The following is a 17,677-nucleotide window of genomic DNA, read 5'->3' as shown; positions in this document are numbered from 1 at the left end:
TCCTGTTTGTTGATCTTTCTCACTCTTGTCTCTCTCTCTCTCTCTTCACTGTCTCTCTCCCTCTCCCCTCTTCTTTCTCCCCTTCTCTCTCTCTCTCTCTCTCTCTCACACTCTCTCAGGACCTGAATAAAAAACAGACTCTGAAGGATCTAGAATGTGCCATGCTGCTCCGTCACCATGAGTCCACCCAGGAGCTGGAGTTCCGTCAGCTGGGTGTGGTTCAGCGGACACGGGCGGAGCTGATTCGGACGCAGCACCAGACGGAGCTCTCCAACCAGATGGAGTACAACAAGAGGAGGGAGCAAGAGCTCCGCCAGAAACACGCAGTGGAGGTCCGCCAGCAACCCAAGAGCCTCAGAGTGAGTGATACCTCCTCCCACAGCCAGGAAGAATGCTGGGAGACCCAGGAGCCAGGAGACGCCCTGGGCAGGGGGAAGGTGGAGTGTGAGGTGGAAGAAATGAGCGGGAAAGACGAGGAGCAATGTGAGGGGGAGGTCGATCTGGGAGGTGACAGAGAGGAGAGAGGAGATCAGGGGTTGTGTGGTGTTGAGGAGATGAAACTAGAAGAGAAAGAGGAGAGAGAGGTAGAGGGGGGGCAGGGAGAGGGTGAAGATGATGAAGATGGTGGTCAAGTTCAGTTAGATCCTGAGGAGGAGGAGAGAAGGGGTGTGGCTGATGGCTGTCCATCAGAATTAGACTCCTCTCCCTCCCCGGAAAGGAGGCGGTTCCGGCAGCAGAATGTTGACGAACTGTCCGACTTTTATTTTCCCGATGCCTCAGAGGACCTGGACCCCCCACACACTTCCCGACCACCTCCTCCCCCATCCCCCCTCCCCTCCCTACTCTCTCACTCTATATGTCTCCTCCTCTCTCTCTCCACTGCTGCCCAGCCCTCCTTCCTCACCCTGCCCCTCCTCGCCACCTTCCTCCTCTCCCTCCGACGCTCCCCTCCCCTCCCCTCACTGGCCTCTCTCCTCCTCTCTGCGGAGCTCCTCCTCCTCTCCCTCTTCTTCTCCTATCTCTTCCTGCGCTCCTGCTGCTGTCTGTCTGTCTCCTCCTACCTGTCTCTCTCTCTGTGGGGATGTGGTCTGTTCAGCCTGGGCATGTCTCTCAGCTTGGGGCTCTACTATGTCCCCGCCGTCTTCATCACGGTGTCCCTCCTCAGTTCCCCCTCCCTCTATCTCTCCCTCTCCCTGCTTCTGGTTCTTCTATTCCTGCTGGTTCTGCTGGTGTGGCCGGCCCACCGAGTCCCCCGCCTGTGCATGCGCCTACTCTTCCGCCTGCCACGCCCCCTCTTCGCTGTCTGCCAGTCCCTTTTGGGTGGGGTGGCCGAGCGCAACCTCTACGAAATGTTCCCCAAGGCAGGCCGCAACTGGGGCGTGCGCCGGTCGAAAATCCCAGTCCCTCTGAGGAGCCTGCCATTAGAGTACCAGGTCCACCAAAACCGCAGCTCCCCATTAGCCAAGGCCCTCCTCTGGGCCAGGAGGTTCATCAGAAGGCCCATAGGGCTCCTGGCTGACCTGGCTAACTCTTTCGTGCTAAAGCTAGCTAGCCGACTCCTCAAAGAACTGCCCCCTAGCTGCCTGGCCAAACTGCATACGCTGGGCCTTCTGAGAAAGGAGAAACCAAGCCGGCTCCCACTCCTGCTGCCCAGGGAGGTGAGGGAGAGAAGACAGAGGGAGAGAAGGAGAAGAGAGAGGGAAAGAAGAAGAAGAGAGGAGAGGGAGAGAATGTTTCGCGAGGAGGGGAGGTGGGAGTGTGGGTTGAGGAGAACCTCCTCAGGGAGGAACATAAGAGGGAAGGTCCGACCGTGGAGGTAAAGCAGAGAACAGGGACAGAGTGCTGGTCTTATTGTTATCTTAAAAACATGCTGAGAAGTGCATCATCTGAATTTGATCACCACACAAGTCGTGCTTGTTTTTCTTTGAATCTGTGGATTCTGATTGGCTGCTTAAGCACCGCAGCGTGAAAATCCAGCCAATCACCGTCACTGCCAGTGACATTTAAACCTTATTCACTATTCTACTTTTTGTAAAAGTTTTGTTATATTTTGTTATTGTTTTTTTTTTTTTTTATCATTCTGCTCTTAATTTGTAAGACAAATATTTTTGTGGTTATTGTGAAGACCATGTTTGGGCGATCCTTGTCTTTTTGGAAGCCTTGTGACTTCCAACACTGTAATCCCTTTATTCATGTCAGTTTTCCACAGGAAGTTTCAATCAGTTCACCTGGACACGTTTATTTCGTCACTTATCTAAGTGACCTCTTCAGTACCTGGATTATGAGCATGCATGAAGTTCACTTCACCCCACCACTGTCGTTTCGCCCCCTGTGGTTATAGGCCAAGATGATTTTACTAAAGCCCCTCAACACTAGTTATTGGCCATCGGTAAAAAAGTGCAATAAGCAGCCGCTTCAGTCTTCAGCCCGCCGTGGTTAATTCTTACAAATACTGTAGCAGGGTGTTTTGTTACTGGGTTATCTGGTGTGAACTAAGTCAACTGGAAAAGCTTTAGAAAAAGATGTTGTGTAATGGAAGATGAACTGTAAGGTGTTGAATGGCGAGGTCCTGCGGGAAACTAAAGTCTGTCTTCGCAGGTTTTCCCCCGAGCGTGGACTCTGTGGTGGGAACGGTTTCAATTATATGTGTTGTTTTTCAGCTTTTACTAAGATAGATATGTTTATTTTATTGCACTTTATGCAATAACTTTTATCATTTACCATGTAAACATTCTCGCTTTCGTTCATTTATGCTTCATGTGAGTCCACACCTGTTTAACAGCTTAGCTAGCCGTTAGCGTGTCGGTGGTTTATGTGTTGAAAAATGTTGAACTTTATTTTGCTGTAAGACTAAATTTACTGGCATATACTTAAGAGTAGTAGCAGTATACTAGTGAAAGTTATTTAATTTGTCTACCAAATTATAGACTAATTTATGAAGCCATATAGACAATCTGTAGGGACATGCAATCGTAAATGAAGGCCAGAGACTGGTCAAACTACTGAATGTGAAATTTTCAATCGAGCATTTCATTATCCTGAGGAGATAAGGCATTTCTTTATTATCGAAACAGTTCTTTAAAAAACATGAAATATGAGGGAGAGGGGCGTCCGGGTAGCGTGGCGGTCTATTCCGTTGCCTACCAACACAGGGAGCGCCGGTTCGAATCCCCGTGTTACCTCCGGCTTGGTCGGGCGTCCCTACAGACACAATTGGCCGTGTCTGCGGGTGGGGAGCTGGATATGGGTATGTGTCCTGGTCGCTGCACTAGCACCTCCTCTGGTCGGTCGGGGCCCCTGTTCGGCGGAGAGGGAATACTGGGGGGAATAGCGTGATCCTCCCATGTGTTGCGTCCCCCTGATGAAACTACTCACTGTCAGGTGAAAAGAAGTGGCTGGCGACTCCACATGTATGGGAGGAGGCGTGTGGTAGTCTGCAGCCCTCCCTGGATCGGCAGAGGGGGCGGAGCAGCGACCGGGACGGCTCTAGTGGGATAATTGGACGGGTACAATTGGGGAGAAAAAAGGGAAAAATCCCCAAAAAAAAAAAAAAAATATATGAGGGAGAATCAGTCCTCAAAGGGTATAAACGAGATTTGAGGAGCATTTATAATCAGTACAGAAGCTGTAGTAGCTAACGCTGCTTTGACTTTGAAAACTAAACATGCACCCAAAACTGCGTAAGTGCACATCTAGATTTGTTCAGTAACCAAGACCGGGATGGAAAACTCCTGGAAAGTGTTTCTCCCGAGGTGGAAGGAGGTCGGTGAAGAGGTTGGGGTTTCCTTGTAGGAGAAGGATGTGGACATGTTGATTTGACCTTCGCTGAGCTCAACAGAGAAAAGTAGGAAAGTGATTTCTGGGTTGAGCCGAGTCCTGAAGGTCGTAGGTTTGTGTGAAAGGGAAGTCACCGTACTTCCTGTCGTAGCTTTAAGAGGCAGATTTCACAGCCAACAAGTGTTTCCACCCCAGCATTGTTTCGTTTGAATGTACTTCATGTTTTACACGTTGTTTATTTTTCTCCTGTTGTGTTCAGGTATGGCTTATGTCCTGTTAATGTATGGCTTACTTCCTGTTGTGCGCATGTTCCCATGTTTGTGTTCTGCGTTTTGTCTGCACTCGTTTATTTCCCAGAGTTTTATCACCTCAGAGTTTTATTTGACTATTTAATGGATGCAGTATTTTGAAGGTTAGTACTGCATTGCGTCAGGCAGCCATTTACTTTGCATTTTATTGTCCTTTGAGTGAGTCGGCACGCTGTGAGGCAGTGCTCCAAAGAATACAAATATTTTGTCAAAAGATATTTCTCTACACACAAAAATAAATTGTTTTGTGTTTTAAAAAAAAAACCCATTGTCTTTGTTTTTATGATTTGAGTTTCCATGTTTTACTTTTTCTTCATTTGTCCCATTTTCACTTGCTTTCTTGAGTTTTGTCTTAGTTTCACCATGTCCTGACACCGCTGTGGCATTACATCACTTCCTGTCGTCCTTCCTGTCCAAACACCTGCCAACGTAGTTGACAGCAGCAGAACTGTTTCAGTGTCCTGGTGAGGCAGAGGCGTAGAAGTGAACCGTTTTCACCCTTCTGTAGATCACATGACCACTGTAGATCACATGACCACTGTAGATCACACGAGCACAACATGACGCTCCTAAAACTGGAATTCCCGCACAATTTCATTCGAGGCTGTTATGATTGAAAACAGTACATTTTCTTTATCTGCCACTATTTTTTCCATCTTAACAAGTGTTACATGAGTTTTTACCTGCTAATCATGGCCGGATTAACCCACCACGGGGCCCTGGGGCACGCACGTCCATTGCGCCCCCCTGTCAGATAGGCTACGCAAACAATACTAAACATTGTTAAATGTAAAACTAATGCAAATACCCAACATGGTAGTCGACACTATGCCAATCTGCATGGGATTCGGGTGGCGACTACAAAGTACAACACAATTTTGAATCACAAAACAAACAGATGAGAATAGCAGCTCACAGCATTGCAAACATATTGCGACGCCTTCTTCCCACTTAACAACGGCTTGGACCCCGCATCAATAGAAACTAGCTTGGGGCCCTGCATCAATAGAAACTAGCTTGGGGCCCTGCATCAATAGGAACTAGCTTGGGGCCCTGCATCAATAGAAACTAGCTTGGGGCCCTGCATCAATAGAAACTAGCTTGGGGCCCTGCATCAATAGGAACTAGCTTGGGGCCCTGCATCAATAGAGACTAGCTTGGGCCCTGCATCAATAGAAACTAGCTTGGGGCCCTGCATCAATAGAAACTAGCTTGGACCCCGCATCAATAGAAACTAGCTTGGGGCCCTGCATCAATAGAGACTAGCTTGGGGCCCTGCATCGCAACGCAGGGTTGGAACAAACGTCCTTGTAGGGTATGATTGGGGATCCCTACTATACGCGAACACGATACCCCTGACCTTTTGGGACCCCCCGGGGCACTCGCCCGGCATACCCGGTCCGTAATCCAGCCTCGGTGCTAATGCGTCTCTTTGACATCCTTGCATTCTACTGATAAGATTTCATGGCTAGCCACATACACGTTTTCCAACCTTCCACGTTAACTTTCCTACAGTAATGTGGTGTCTCAGTGGTCGATCACGGGATCCCGAGAACTTGGAAAAATGCCTGATTTCAGAATAACAACATAAAGGTTAATTCCTGCGCTTTCCACCTCAAATGTCATGCGTCTTTAGATTTAAAAAGCATTTGGCGGATAGTCATACCTGCTCACATAGGATCAGACTCTGTCCTCAACAAAAAGTGACTAATCTACCACCCTCTTCTTCATCGGTATTATAACACAGTAGACCTCAAAAGTGTGTCGTCGTTTCTGATTCCCAAATATGGGATTCTGGATCTGTCTGTTTCGCCTCAACGGAAAAACGCTACTCCCAGCACGTTTATGACTTCATTGCTGGTGATGTTTTTTCAAGAATTCTGCATTCCTATTACAGTTGAGATTGATTCAGGCGGTCTTGGAAGTTGCAAAAGTAGTTTTAAGGGTGTCCGGGTAGTGTGGCGGTCTATTCCGTTGCCTACCAACACAGGGATCGCTGGTTCGAATCCCCGTGTTACCTCCGGCTTGATCGGGCGTCCCTACAGACACAATTGGCCGTGTCTGCGGGTGGGAAGCCGGATGTGGGTATGCGTCCTGGTTGCTGCACTAGCGCCTCCTCTGGTCAGTCAGGGCGCCTGTTCGGGGGGGGGGTAGCGTGATCCTCCCACGTGTTACATCCCCCTGGAGAAACTCCTCACTGTCAGGTGAAAACTCCACATGTATCGAAGGAGGCATGTGGTAGTCTGCAGCCCTCCCTGGATCGGCAGAGGGGGTAATTGGCCAAGAGTGGGGTAATTGGCCAAGTACAATTGGGGGAAAAGAATTAATAAATCACTACCATCACCGAGGTTAGTATAATTAAATGTCATGAGCGTCCCTGCTAACTCTGAACTCCGTCCCTGTCCCACCTACATCATGATGCTACCGTTTGCTGGAGACGGAACGCCATTTTTTTTCTCTGGCCACATAGAAAAGTCATCGCTTTATAGAAGTGGCACCATATCTGCACTTAGAGCAGTATATTTGTAGGAGCGGAGTGGCAAATGGGATCCAGAAGTCATCTCTCTACCTTTCACCCTGTGCTCCGGAAGGGTTCGAGCTGATGTCGTGACTTAAGAGGTCTATGTGTTGACGTGTTTGCGGTACAGAATCGCAGGAGCACAACCCAAGTAATGTGATGTCCACCAGTAACGTTGGAAAGTGAGGATTTCTGTCAGTCCGATCTCAGTCTTGACAGTCAAGTATTGAAGAACTCAAAATGCTGCTTCTGACTGCGAGCATCAAAACATAGTACCTGCGCTGCGCTAACTGGATATTTTTCACAATAGAGTTGGAAGAGAAGTTGGAAGGGAAGCTGCAGCAGGTTGTGTTATCTATTTTTTTCATTTCCTATTGATGGTTTACTTTGAAGCTTGTTGCATTATTTTCACTGCTTACTGAGATAACGGCAAACATCCAAGTTAGAGGTACCAAAGCTAAGGATCGAGAAGCTAAACTGAAAATCGCATTCATTCTCAGCTGTTGCTCACCCATGAGTTTTAAGAATAACTGAAACCAGCATTACATTTGGATTTGTTTAATGAGAGAGACCAAGAAAAATACTTGGTTTCACCAAAGCAAGATTTTGTTTAGAGATTAAAAAGCTGAAGACTGTTTTGGAACAAATGACATAAAACCAAACAAACCCTGGAGCGCTTTAGCCGAGTCGGGCCCCGGCTCTCTCTGCTCTCTCCCTCAGTCCAAAGAGCTGCAGATCAAACGGCAGTTCCAGGACACCTGTAAGATCCAGACCCGTCAGTACAAGGCGCTGCGCAATCACCTGCTGGAGAACACGCCCAAGGCGGACCACAAGGCGGTGCTGAAGCGGCTGAAGGACGAGCAGACCCGCAAGCTCGCCATCCTGGCGGAGCAGTATGACCACTCCATCAACGACATGTTGTCCACACAGGCCGTGAGTAACGCAAACACACAGCGTCCGGTTAGCACTTGACGACCCCGAGATGGTCACCCCCCCCCTCCCCCTTTCTAAGAACAAGTCTCAATCCCAATCCCGCTGTGCGTATCTGCACCTGAACCTACGTTCGGGGATGACCCGGGAGTAAGCGATCTAAGAGGCTGCTTAAGGCGCCAAAGCTACGTGTAGTCACATGAGTAGCAAAGTGGTGCGGGGACACCGTGGGGGGTGGGGGGGCCCCCCCCAAATCAAATTCTGTTCAGGGCCCCAAAAAGCCCAGGGCCGGCACAGCCTACATTACCCCAGTCCTCTGACTCCCGTCACCGCATGATCGGATTCTGCCCCTGTCAATGTCCTCTTCAAACCCCAAACCTGTGGGACGGACGTATCAAGCGGGCCTTCAGATACAGGGAAGCTAATAGAAATAAGATGCAGCACATGTCTGTCCAACTTAAATGTCCTAACAGCCTCGGGTACCTGGCAGCGAGCCACCTCAGACCGGTAAACCAAATCCCAGTGTCTGGGATTTGTAACCATGTCTGCTGGTTATGACGCTAAAGTCGCTCTCTGGGCCACTTTCCCAGACAGCGATTAACCTCCACTGCCGAGGTCAACGAAATAAATTGCTGAAATAAATAAACAACTGACACAAGACTTGCCCGGTCTTCGCCGGAGCCCTGTAAAACGGGCATGTCTCAAGTCACATACACAGGACGTGGCGCTACGTCTGTGGCGCTTTAACGGTTGTTGAGTCGACCGTCGATTAAACGGATTCGTTTTCACGAGCTCAGATTGTTCCGGGATAAAACAAAATGCAGAAACAAGCAAACGCGGCGGCTATGATTCACACATTAATCGTCTTAAAAACAAACGAAGTGCAAAAGTCTTCACAAGTGGATACCGGGGTTCCCACGGATCCTGGAAAACTTGGGAAATTTACAGACTGGTTTTCCAGTCATGAGAAACACCTGGGAAACTATGGAATCAATCATGTATGCCCAGGAAATATTATGAAGTTGATGTAAATTTGTCAAGTTATATTATAGGATAATGTTTATATTTCCATTTATATTTGGGGGTCGTCCCGGGTCGTCCTCTGTGTGGAGTTTGCATGTTCTCCCCGTGTCTGTGTGGGTTTCCTCCGGGTGCTCCGGTTTCCTCCCACAGTCCAAAGACATGGAGGTCAGGTGGATCAGCCGTACTAAATTGTCCCTAGGGGTGAATGTGTGTGTGTGTGTGTGTGGGCCCTGTATGATGGCCTGGCGGCCTGTCCAGGGTGTCTCCCCGCCTGCCGCCCAATGGCTGCTGGGATAGGCTCCAGCATCCCCCGCCACCCTGAGAGCAGGAGAAGCGGTTTGGATCATGGATGGCCGGATTTATGTTTAGTGACTGTAGACCAGTTAGTTATGAATGACGTCACCCTCCGTGAACAATGGCCGTCGTGTAAGACTTGGGACCCTTGGCTCGTTTTCCCCGTTCTCACCCTCACATCCCCTTCCGTGTCCTTTCCTCAGCTGCGACTGGACGAGACCCAGGAAGCGGAGTACCAGGTTCTCCGCATGCAGCTGCAGCAGGAGCTGGAGTTGCTGAACGCCTACCAGAGCAAAATCAAGATCCACACCGACTCGCAGCACGAGAGGGAGGTGAAGGACCTGGAGCAGAGGGTGTCCATCCGACGGGCCCTGCTGGAGCAGAGGGTTAGACGCCTGACGTCCTTTATGTCGATCCAGAGTTACTCTTATTCTATCGATGCCTCTGTTTAATAATATTTATTCATTTACATCCAATCAAAGCTGATGTGTTTTATCTCGGCGTTGAGTGCTTTGCTCATGGGCAGTTTTTGATAGCTGTTGTAGGGGAGGGTTCCTCAACCCCTCCCACCGTTTTCTCAGCCGGTCCATGAGGTCAAATTGACGAGGCTGCGAACCTCAGCCGCAGCAGACGGTAGAGCGAATACCGACTGCTACAGGCAGCTGGAGGTAAACAAGTCTACCGATTTAACGCCAAAATCACCTCCAACCAAAGTTCAAATGCTTCGGCTTTTTTTTTTTTTTTTTTGCTCCCATGGATTCCAGATTCCCAGAGTCAGCCGAGGTTCAAATCTGTTTTTCTTGTTTTCTGATTACAACGAAAGGAGGCAAAATCATGCATGTCAATGCGGGAAGACGTTTTCAGTAGGGCGGGGCGGGGCTGCCGAGTAAAACCAAAGTGTTGTGGCGAGCCGGCGTGGGGGAAGGAGTCGAGAGGCAGAGATCCCTTTTTAAATCACACCTCCCGTGGGCCCCATACACCGCACCACCCCGGGAGTGCTCTTTTACTCAGAACGGACCAGAACGGACCAGAACTGACAACAACGTAACGAGTCCCAAGTGGCGACATCGGTCCCAGTCACGGTCCTACGGTCAGCTAGTCAGTAAACGGTTCCCCTACTTAGTCTGGGTCAAGCCCCCAAAACAACAACACAAGAATAACCACGTAAATAAAACACAATTTAACATCTAACATTAGTCCCATCAGCCATTGCGCTCCCCCAGCGCAGAACCGCCGGCGGTCAGAGCGACCCCCTCCCCCCCGGTCACTACAGTATGACGTCATTGTTTTGTTTTTAAGGCGTGTTAGCAGATCCGGAGTGGAGCGTCGACTCACTTTAGAATTCAAAATGTACATTTCACACAGCCCCGCCCCGCCCGCCGTTTAAAAATAAGGTAAGTTTTATTTATTTTTGACATTTGTATGTTAGGAGAAGTTAGGCATACTGTCGGGTCGAAGATGTTACACAGCCACATGCCACTACTGGGGGGACGGGGCTGCAGCCCCCCCCAGCCCCCCCCCCCGTTCCCGCGCTAATGTGTTAATGCTGTGTGATTTGCAGCAGCTAAAAAAGGTGACTGGCTTTTGACTCCCCAGAAGTCTTGGGTCTTGGAAAACTCAGTTTAGTGGGCGCGGAAACAAGAATGCAAATACCCGAAACACATCGGCGGAAAGGAAAACGTTCACAATGCCATCGACGTCCGCACGATGTGGACAAAATCCAACAACACAATATGTTTTACTGAACACCTCTGTGGAAAATATTTGCAGATGACTACTGCCGCTTTCCTATTAAGGAGTTTTGCACACAAGAAGATTTTAGAAATGATCACTAGGAATATTAGGATGCGATGTCCCAACGGGTAGAGACGTTCGTGGTCGGTTTCGCTCGGCTGAAAGCGTCGAAAAGGGTGAGAAAATCGTCTCGCTTTACTGTAATGCCGCCTTTAAGACCAACACAATCACCAAAATCCAAGACAATATCTGGTCTCATATCGCAATATTGATACTTTATCTGTGTATGTTGCACAGCTCTAATGTGAAAAGTCATTAGTGAGAGAAGGAAGAGTTAATGAGTGTTTTGATACAACCCTGCATCCGATGTGAGGGTCCAAGGACAGGATGTGGCGTTGCTGTAAAGCCCTCTGAGGCAAATTTGTGGTGTTGGGCTATACAAATAAAACGGACTCGACTATATTGGCAGCATGTCGATGTGTTAAGACGTCATCGCGGTGTTTGTCCTGTCTGTCTTCAGATCGAGGAGGAGATGCTGTCCCTGCAGAACGAGCGCTCCGAGCGGATCCGGACTCTCCTGGAGCGGCAGGCCAGTGAGATCGAGGCCTTCGACTCGGAGAGCCTGCGTCTGGGCTTCAGCAGCATGGCACTGACCGGGATCCCCAGCGAGGCCTACGCCAAGCAGGGCTACTCCAACGCCCCGGTCCCTGGCTCGCGCTCTGCTGGCCACTGGAGCCACGGCGTGCAGCACCCCTCCGCCTCCGGCCAGCCACATGTCCGGCGCTCGCACAACAGCGGGGGGGCCGGAGGAGAGCGGCGGAACGAGGCGTCGTCTCAGGCGCTGGGCCTTGCGCTCGCTCTGGGCAGGGAGTCCTCGCGCTCCTCTTCGTCCTCGTCCTCTTCCTCCTCCTCCCACCACCCAAGGCACCACCTTCCGCAGCACCACCACCACCAGAGCACTCCGCAGCTCTACCGCGAGCGGGAGAGAGAGAGAGAGCGGGAGAGGGAGCGAGAGCGCGACAGGGACCGTGACTGGGTGGGGGGCCGGGGATCAGGAGGTGACTTGGCCCACCCCCACCCCTTCTCCCACCACCTCCCCTCACGCTCCTCCTCCCAGTCCCTGGCCATGCTGCCCCCACCGCCTCCGGCGCCCCCTTCCATCTCAGGCTCCTCCTCCTCCTCCTCTTCTTCCCAGGGAGGAGTCTACGGGGGTGGGGCCCTAGGTGTGCGCGGGGGCCCCAGCCTGATGGCCCTGAGGAACAGCCCCCAGCCCCTCCGGAGGACGGCGTCCGGCGGGGGCCCCGGGGGAGCAGGAGGCCCTGGGGGGAGCGATGGAGTACTGAGCCGAAGCACCTCGGTGACCTCACACATCTCCAACGGCTCCCACCTCTCCTACTCCTAGACCTCCTCTCTGTTCACCTTCTTTCCGATCGCTTCCTTCTCCCCCATATCTCTCCTATGTCTAGATCTCCTCCCCGATCCCCTCCTCTCTGAATATTTCCTCTGCTCCCCACCTCTCCTACTCTGAGACCTCCTCTTTACCCCCCCACCCACCCACCTCTCTCCTCACCTCCTCTCTGCTCCCCGTCTCTCTCCTGTAGACGCTGACGCCAGACCACAGAGGAGGACAGACAGATCAGACAGATCTGTTTGGGGTTTTTTTCTTTTCTTTTCTTCTTCTTCTTCTTCTTTTTTTCCCCACTTCAAACTTGCGTCAGCGTTCATGACGGCAGAGGAGGCGAGGAGAAGTCAAAACTCTTTCTGTTTGTCGAGCCGAGGAAGGACGGGCGGGACGGTCACCTTGTCTTATTCTATGATGTTTCTGCACAGGAATGGAGAAAACAGGAGAACAGGGAAGAGGAGAAGAGTCCTGGGCTCGTTGCGTTGTGTGTGTGTGTGTGCGTGTGTGTGTGTGTGTATCTGTATGTCATGTGTGGCGTCCACACGGATCCAGCAAACACTCCTCAGTCGGCTTCCGGAAAGGAAAACGGAGAAGTTTTTAAGAAGCTTGTGGTGCTTTTTTTTTCTTCCTTTCTCGTGTGTGTCTGCGTACAGAAAAACTAGCTGAGGGTCGGAAAATACTTTTTTTTTTAAATTAATTTAAAACTGTTATTTGTTGACGTTATATTGATTTTTCTATTATGTGTAAAAAAAAAAAGAATCAAAAGAGGCAACTAGTTGCTCAGAACGTCACCGATGCCTTTAAGGGTTCTTAAAGGGATGTTGATACATTGTAACGTGCATGGATAAGAAGACACGCCGGCCGCCGGCTCGCGGGTCTGACCTGTTAGCCTAGCGGTTAGCGACGCCTCCCGCGGTGCGGGCGACACGGGTTCGCGTCCCGGCCGCGGCACTTCCTGTGGTTGCGTTGTCCCCCGAATTCGCTACAATATATCGGCCGGACTCTCTCCCCCCCCCCCCCTTCCCCCCTCCGCTTTTCTTTCTTTTTGGTCGACTGCTTGATAAATCTCAGCACAAACCGAACAAGAATTTACAGAATGTTTGTAAAGGCAACAGACTCTGTTGTATTGTAAAAAACAAGGACGTCACATGAGTGCGGACATGTACAAAAAAACAAAACAAAAAAAAACCAAACAAAAACAAAAACAACACAAAAAACCCCACAAAAGAGAAATAAGCTTTCCGGCATTCCTGACGTGTTGACGGGGGGTCTCTCCAGTGCATGAGGTAAACGTACCCAACATCCGTCAGCATCACACAACACATCTGAGTCGTTACCCGTCCGGGTCTCACCGGCGCCCCGGGTTGGCCCAGCACCCGTCCGGGCCTCTGCTGTAAATACTTCCGGGTGAGTCGGCGGCTTTCTAGACGGAGACCAGGACGGCCGCGGTGTCGCCGCCGCCGCCACGACCAAGCCGGGCCTAGTTGTCGTTGTAGTCACGTACACGTTTTTCGAACCCTCGCGAGAAGAGGCCCACTTCTGAGCACCAGAAAGCTGTAGACAAAAAAAAAGAAGAAGAAGAAGAAGAAACGAAATAGAGGATAAAAAGACAAATGTTGCGTTGTCAGGTGCGGTTTGCGTTCCAGATGTGAACGATTATTGATAGGGGGGTTAATTAATAATTGTTCATGGTTCATGTGTGTGCGCGTGCTGAGCGGTGCAAAGTGTTAGTTGTTTCGCCACTTTTGTAAAACGGCGGGGCACGTGTCGCGCGAGTTGTAAAGACGCGTCGCGACCCCGCCGCGAGGGAGGAGCGCGAGGAGCGCCGAGAAGCGGAGGCGGAAGCGGAAGAGGCGACGCCGAGTCACGCACTCTTGACCCCCGGACCCTTACAAGAAGCTTTTCGTGTTAAAACTGTTGGAATGAAAACGGCAGCACCCACCCCCACCCCACCCCCCCTTTTTGTTTATTTAAATATAGAAACAAATTTATTCTATTGGTTCTGTCAGAACAATCCTAGATCATAACCGTACTGTTGAGGGGGGGGGTAGTGGGGGGGGGGGCGGCCTGACCCCGGAGCCAAGAGTGCTTTTGTACCCAGGGAAGGGACCCCTCGTCTATACACAGGGCCGGCCCAAGCCTTCTGGGGGGCCCTGAGCAGAATCTGGTTTGCCCCCCCCCCCAACCTGGGGTCCCAACAGCAGTTGTAATATCACTGCACGTGGCCACCGGGTCGTAAGCACCCACTTTGTTGACGTATGTCTCGGGCCAGCCCTGCATCAATATTCGGTCGACATGATGCCCCCCCCCTCAGCATCAATATTCGGTCGACATGATGCCCCCCCCTCCTCCCCACATGCCACCTTGGAAGCTGTGGTTTATCTGAAAAGGTTCAGCTCACCTTTTTGGTTTTGAGCCACCGAAACTTAACCCCGCTGTTTCGTAGGTTGCGAGTCTGCAACACCGGCTCAGAGACAGTTCCTCGTATAACGTGCTACTTTATACTTGGTCGGAAACCTCAGTGCATGAATAAATCCCTCCTTATATACACTGGAGACTGGTGGTTCGGTGGTGGTTCGGTGGTGGGCGTCACAGTGGCTCCGTGCACCGTGGGGGTTTTGGGGCCCGTGGGGAACTTGGCTCGCTATGGGAGCCCCGCTCCCCCCCCCCTTCCTGCGGGGTGGGTGCAGGGATTTTCACCGTTCGTATGTACGTGTCGCGCGCGGGACGAACGCACGAGGCAATGTGGCAGATGCGTCCGGGCACGCGCGTGCCTCTGAGGGGGACGCGAGGGGGGTAAAGTAACTCTTCGATATCGATTACATATTGAAAATCCAGCGATTCCGAGCTTGGGGAGAAGGGAAAAGAAAAGGTTTTAAAGAGATGTATTGGTAAAAAGAAAAAAAGAAGAAAAAAGAAGAAGAAGAGGGGTAATTTAAAGTAATTAAAAAAAATAAATAAATTGATATTAACAATTATGAGCCTGTCTTTTATTTCATTATCGCGGTGCTGCTACCAACTCGCGTTTTCGATATCGATTGTTGCGCATCACGATCATTCATACGGGCTCTGGACTTTTTTCTTCTTCTGCCCCTTGTCTGCTATGCGCTATTGTCATATATATATATATATATATATATATATATATATATATATATATATATATATATATATAGCTCTTATCTGTCTATCTATCTATCTATCTATCTATCTATCTATCTATCTATCTATATATATATATTGTAACGTGCATGGATAAGAAGACACGCTGGCCGCAGGCTCGCGGGTCTGACGCTTTAGTCGAGCGGTTAGCGATGTCTCCTGCGGAGCGGGCGACACGGGTTCGCGTCCCGGCCGCGGCACTTCCTGTGGTTGCGTTGTTCCCCGAATTCGCTACAATATAATACATACATACATATCTGGCTCTTATCTATATAATACATACATACATATCTAGGTCTTATCTATATACATACATACATACATACATACGTATCTCTTATCTGTCTGTCTATCTATATAATGCATACATACATATCTGGCTCTTATCTGTCTATCCATCCATCCATCTATCTATCTATCTGTCTATCTATCTATCTATCTATCTATCTATCTATCTATCTATCTATCTATATAATACATACATACATATCTAGGTCTTATCTATCTATATAATACATACATTCATATCTAGGTCTTATCTATCTATATATATATAATACATACATACATATCTAGCTCTTATCTGTCTATTTATATAATGCATACATACATATCTAGGTCTTATCTGTCTATCTATCTGTCTATCTATCTGTCTATCTATCTATCTATCTATCTATCTATCTATCTATCTATCTATCTATCTATCTATCTATCTATCTATCTATCTATATATATATATATATATAATGCATACATACATATCTAGGTCTTATCTGTCTATCTATCCATCTATCTATATATATATATAATACATACATACATATCTAGGTCTTATCTGTCTATCTATCTATCTGTCTATCTATCCATCTATCTATCTATATATATATATAATACATACATATCTAGATCTTATCTGTCTATCTATCTATCCATCTATATATATATATATATAATGCATACATACATATCTAGGTCTTATCTGTCTATCTGTCTATCTATCTATATCTATCTATATCTATATATAATACATACATATCTAGGTCTTATCTATCTATCCATCTATCTATCTATATACATATACATATATATAATGCATACATACATATCTAGGTCTTATCTGTCTATCTATCTGTCTATCTATCCATCTCTCTCTCTCTCTCTCTCTCTCTCTCTCTATGTATATATGTATATATGTATATCTATATGTGTGTATATGTATATATATATATATATAATACATACATACATATCTAGGTCTTATCTGTCTATCTATCTATCTATCTATCTATATCTATATCTATCTATCTATCTATCTATCTATCTATCTATCTATCTATCTATCTATCTATCTATCCATATATAATCTATCCATATATATACATCTATATATATATATATATATAGATATATATATATAATACATACATATCTAGGTCTTATCTGTCTATCTGTCTATCTATCTATCTGTGACTCTGACATCATCATTACGGGCTTAACTGGGCCAAAACTGCGCTGCGCACTACCCTTTAAGACGCGCCTGTCATTCGTCGCTAATGGAACATGTCACTCCCGACGTTTTCCGATACGCGGCCGCTGCGGCGGAGCTCGATATAGCCGCGACCGGGAGGGGAGAGACCTGGTCCCACTGGTCCGGAGGAACCGGAGGAACTGGAGGGAGGAGGGGAGGGGGAAGGGGGGGGGACGAGAAAGAAAAAAACCCCAACAAATACATAAATAAATAAATAAATAAACGGAAGAAATACGGGCGCCGCATTTTCTGTCGGCCGACCATCGGCGAAGGGGGGGAAGGGGGGAGGAAGGGGGAGGAGGGAGCGGATCCGCTCCGTGGAGAGCGGCGGAAATGAAAGGGGGGTGGTGGTGGGGGTGGGGGGAGGTTGTCCAAAGAGGAAACCCTATCCCTTTAAGAGCAAGTGGGACATAGCGGTGCGAGGAAAGAGGAGAGGAGGGGGAGAAGAAAGAGGAATTAAAAAAGAAAAAAGAAGAACGAGACGGGGGGGGAGGGAGGAGGAGGAGGGAGCGCGAGCGAGCGAGCGGGCGGGCGAGCGAGCGAGCGAGCGATAAAAAAAGAAAGATGACATCCTCGCGCAACTGAACCGCCGAGGTGGAGCGATAGGCTGCGGCCCGGCGCGAGCGCTCGTTGCCGGGGTCAGGGCTTGAATCCAGCAACGAGGCTTCGACAAACACCCGATTGGCCTATCGGGGAAATCTTGGGGGGGGGGGGAGAGAGGGAGAGGGGGAGAGAGACAAAAACAGATCCATAAATTAAATTAAAAAAAGAAAAGAAAAGCATGAAGCGCCGCTCTGCCAGATGCGTGTGTTAATACTCACACCACTTATGATTGTGCGTGACACGCGCCTGTCTAACGCAGAAACGTGTTATACTTTGTAGCCGGGAGAACAACACCGCCGCGCGCGCACACACACGCGCGCGACTCGGGTTCTGGGAGTCCTTGGTTGTCGGTAGAGATGCGGGTTCGGGACTCGTGCGCTGTCCGGATCCCTTCAACT

General features: G+C 49.1%; 1 protein-coding gene across 2 annotated transcripts in view; it reads left to right on the top strand.

Annotated features, from left to right (window-relative positions):
* taok2b (TAO kinase 2b) overlaps positions 1 to 11,986 on the top strand; it is a 41,975-nt gene extending 29,989 nt beyond the window's left edge. The window contains exons 17-20 of one of the 2 annotated variants that reach the window (XM_056301656.1): positions 120 to 359; positions 7,324 to 7,536; positions 9,054 to 9,236; positions 11,105 to 11,986. In XM_056301656.1, coding sequence (XP_056157631.1) covers positions 120 to 359; positions 7,324 to 7,536; positions 9,054 to 9,236; positions 11,105 to 11,986 — 1,518 coding nt within the window. Of the gene's footprint in view, positions 1 to 119; positions 4,350 to 7,323; positions 7,537 to 9,053; positions 9,237 to 11,104 lie in introns of those variants that run through there. The other variant, XM_056301655.1, reaches the window with a different exon arrangement.
* The last annotated feature ends 5,691 nt before the right edge of the window (positions 11,987 to 17,677 follow it).

Source organism: Lampris incognitus (genome assembly GCF_029633865.1).
Source record: "Lampris incognitus isolate fLamInc1 chromosome 17 unlocalized genomic scaffold, fLamInc1.hap2 SUPER_17_unloc_1, whole genome shotgun sequence".
Classification (NCBI taxonomy): Eukaryota; Metazoa; Chordata; class Actinopteri; order Lampriformes; family Lampridae; genus Lampris; species Lampris incognitus.
This window is presented reverse-complemented; position numbering and strand designations above follow the sequence as displayed.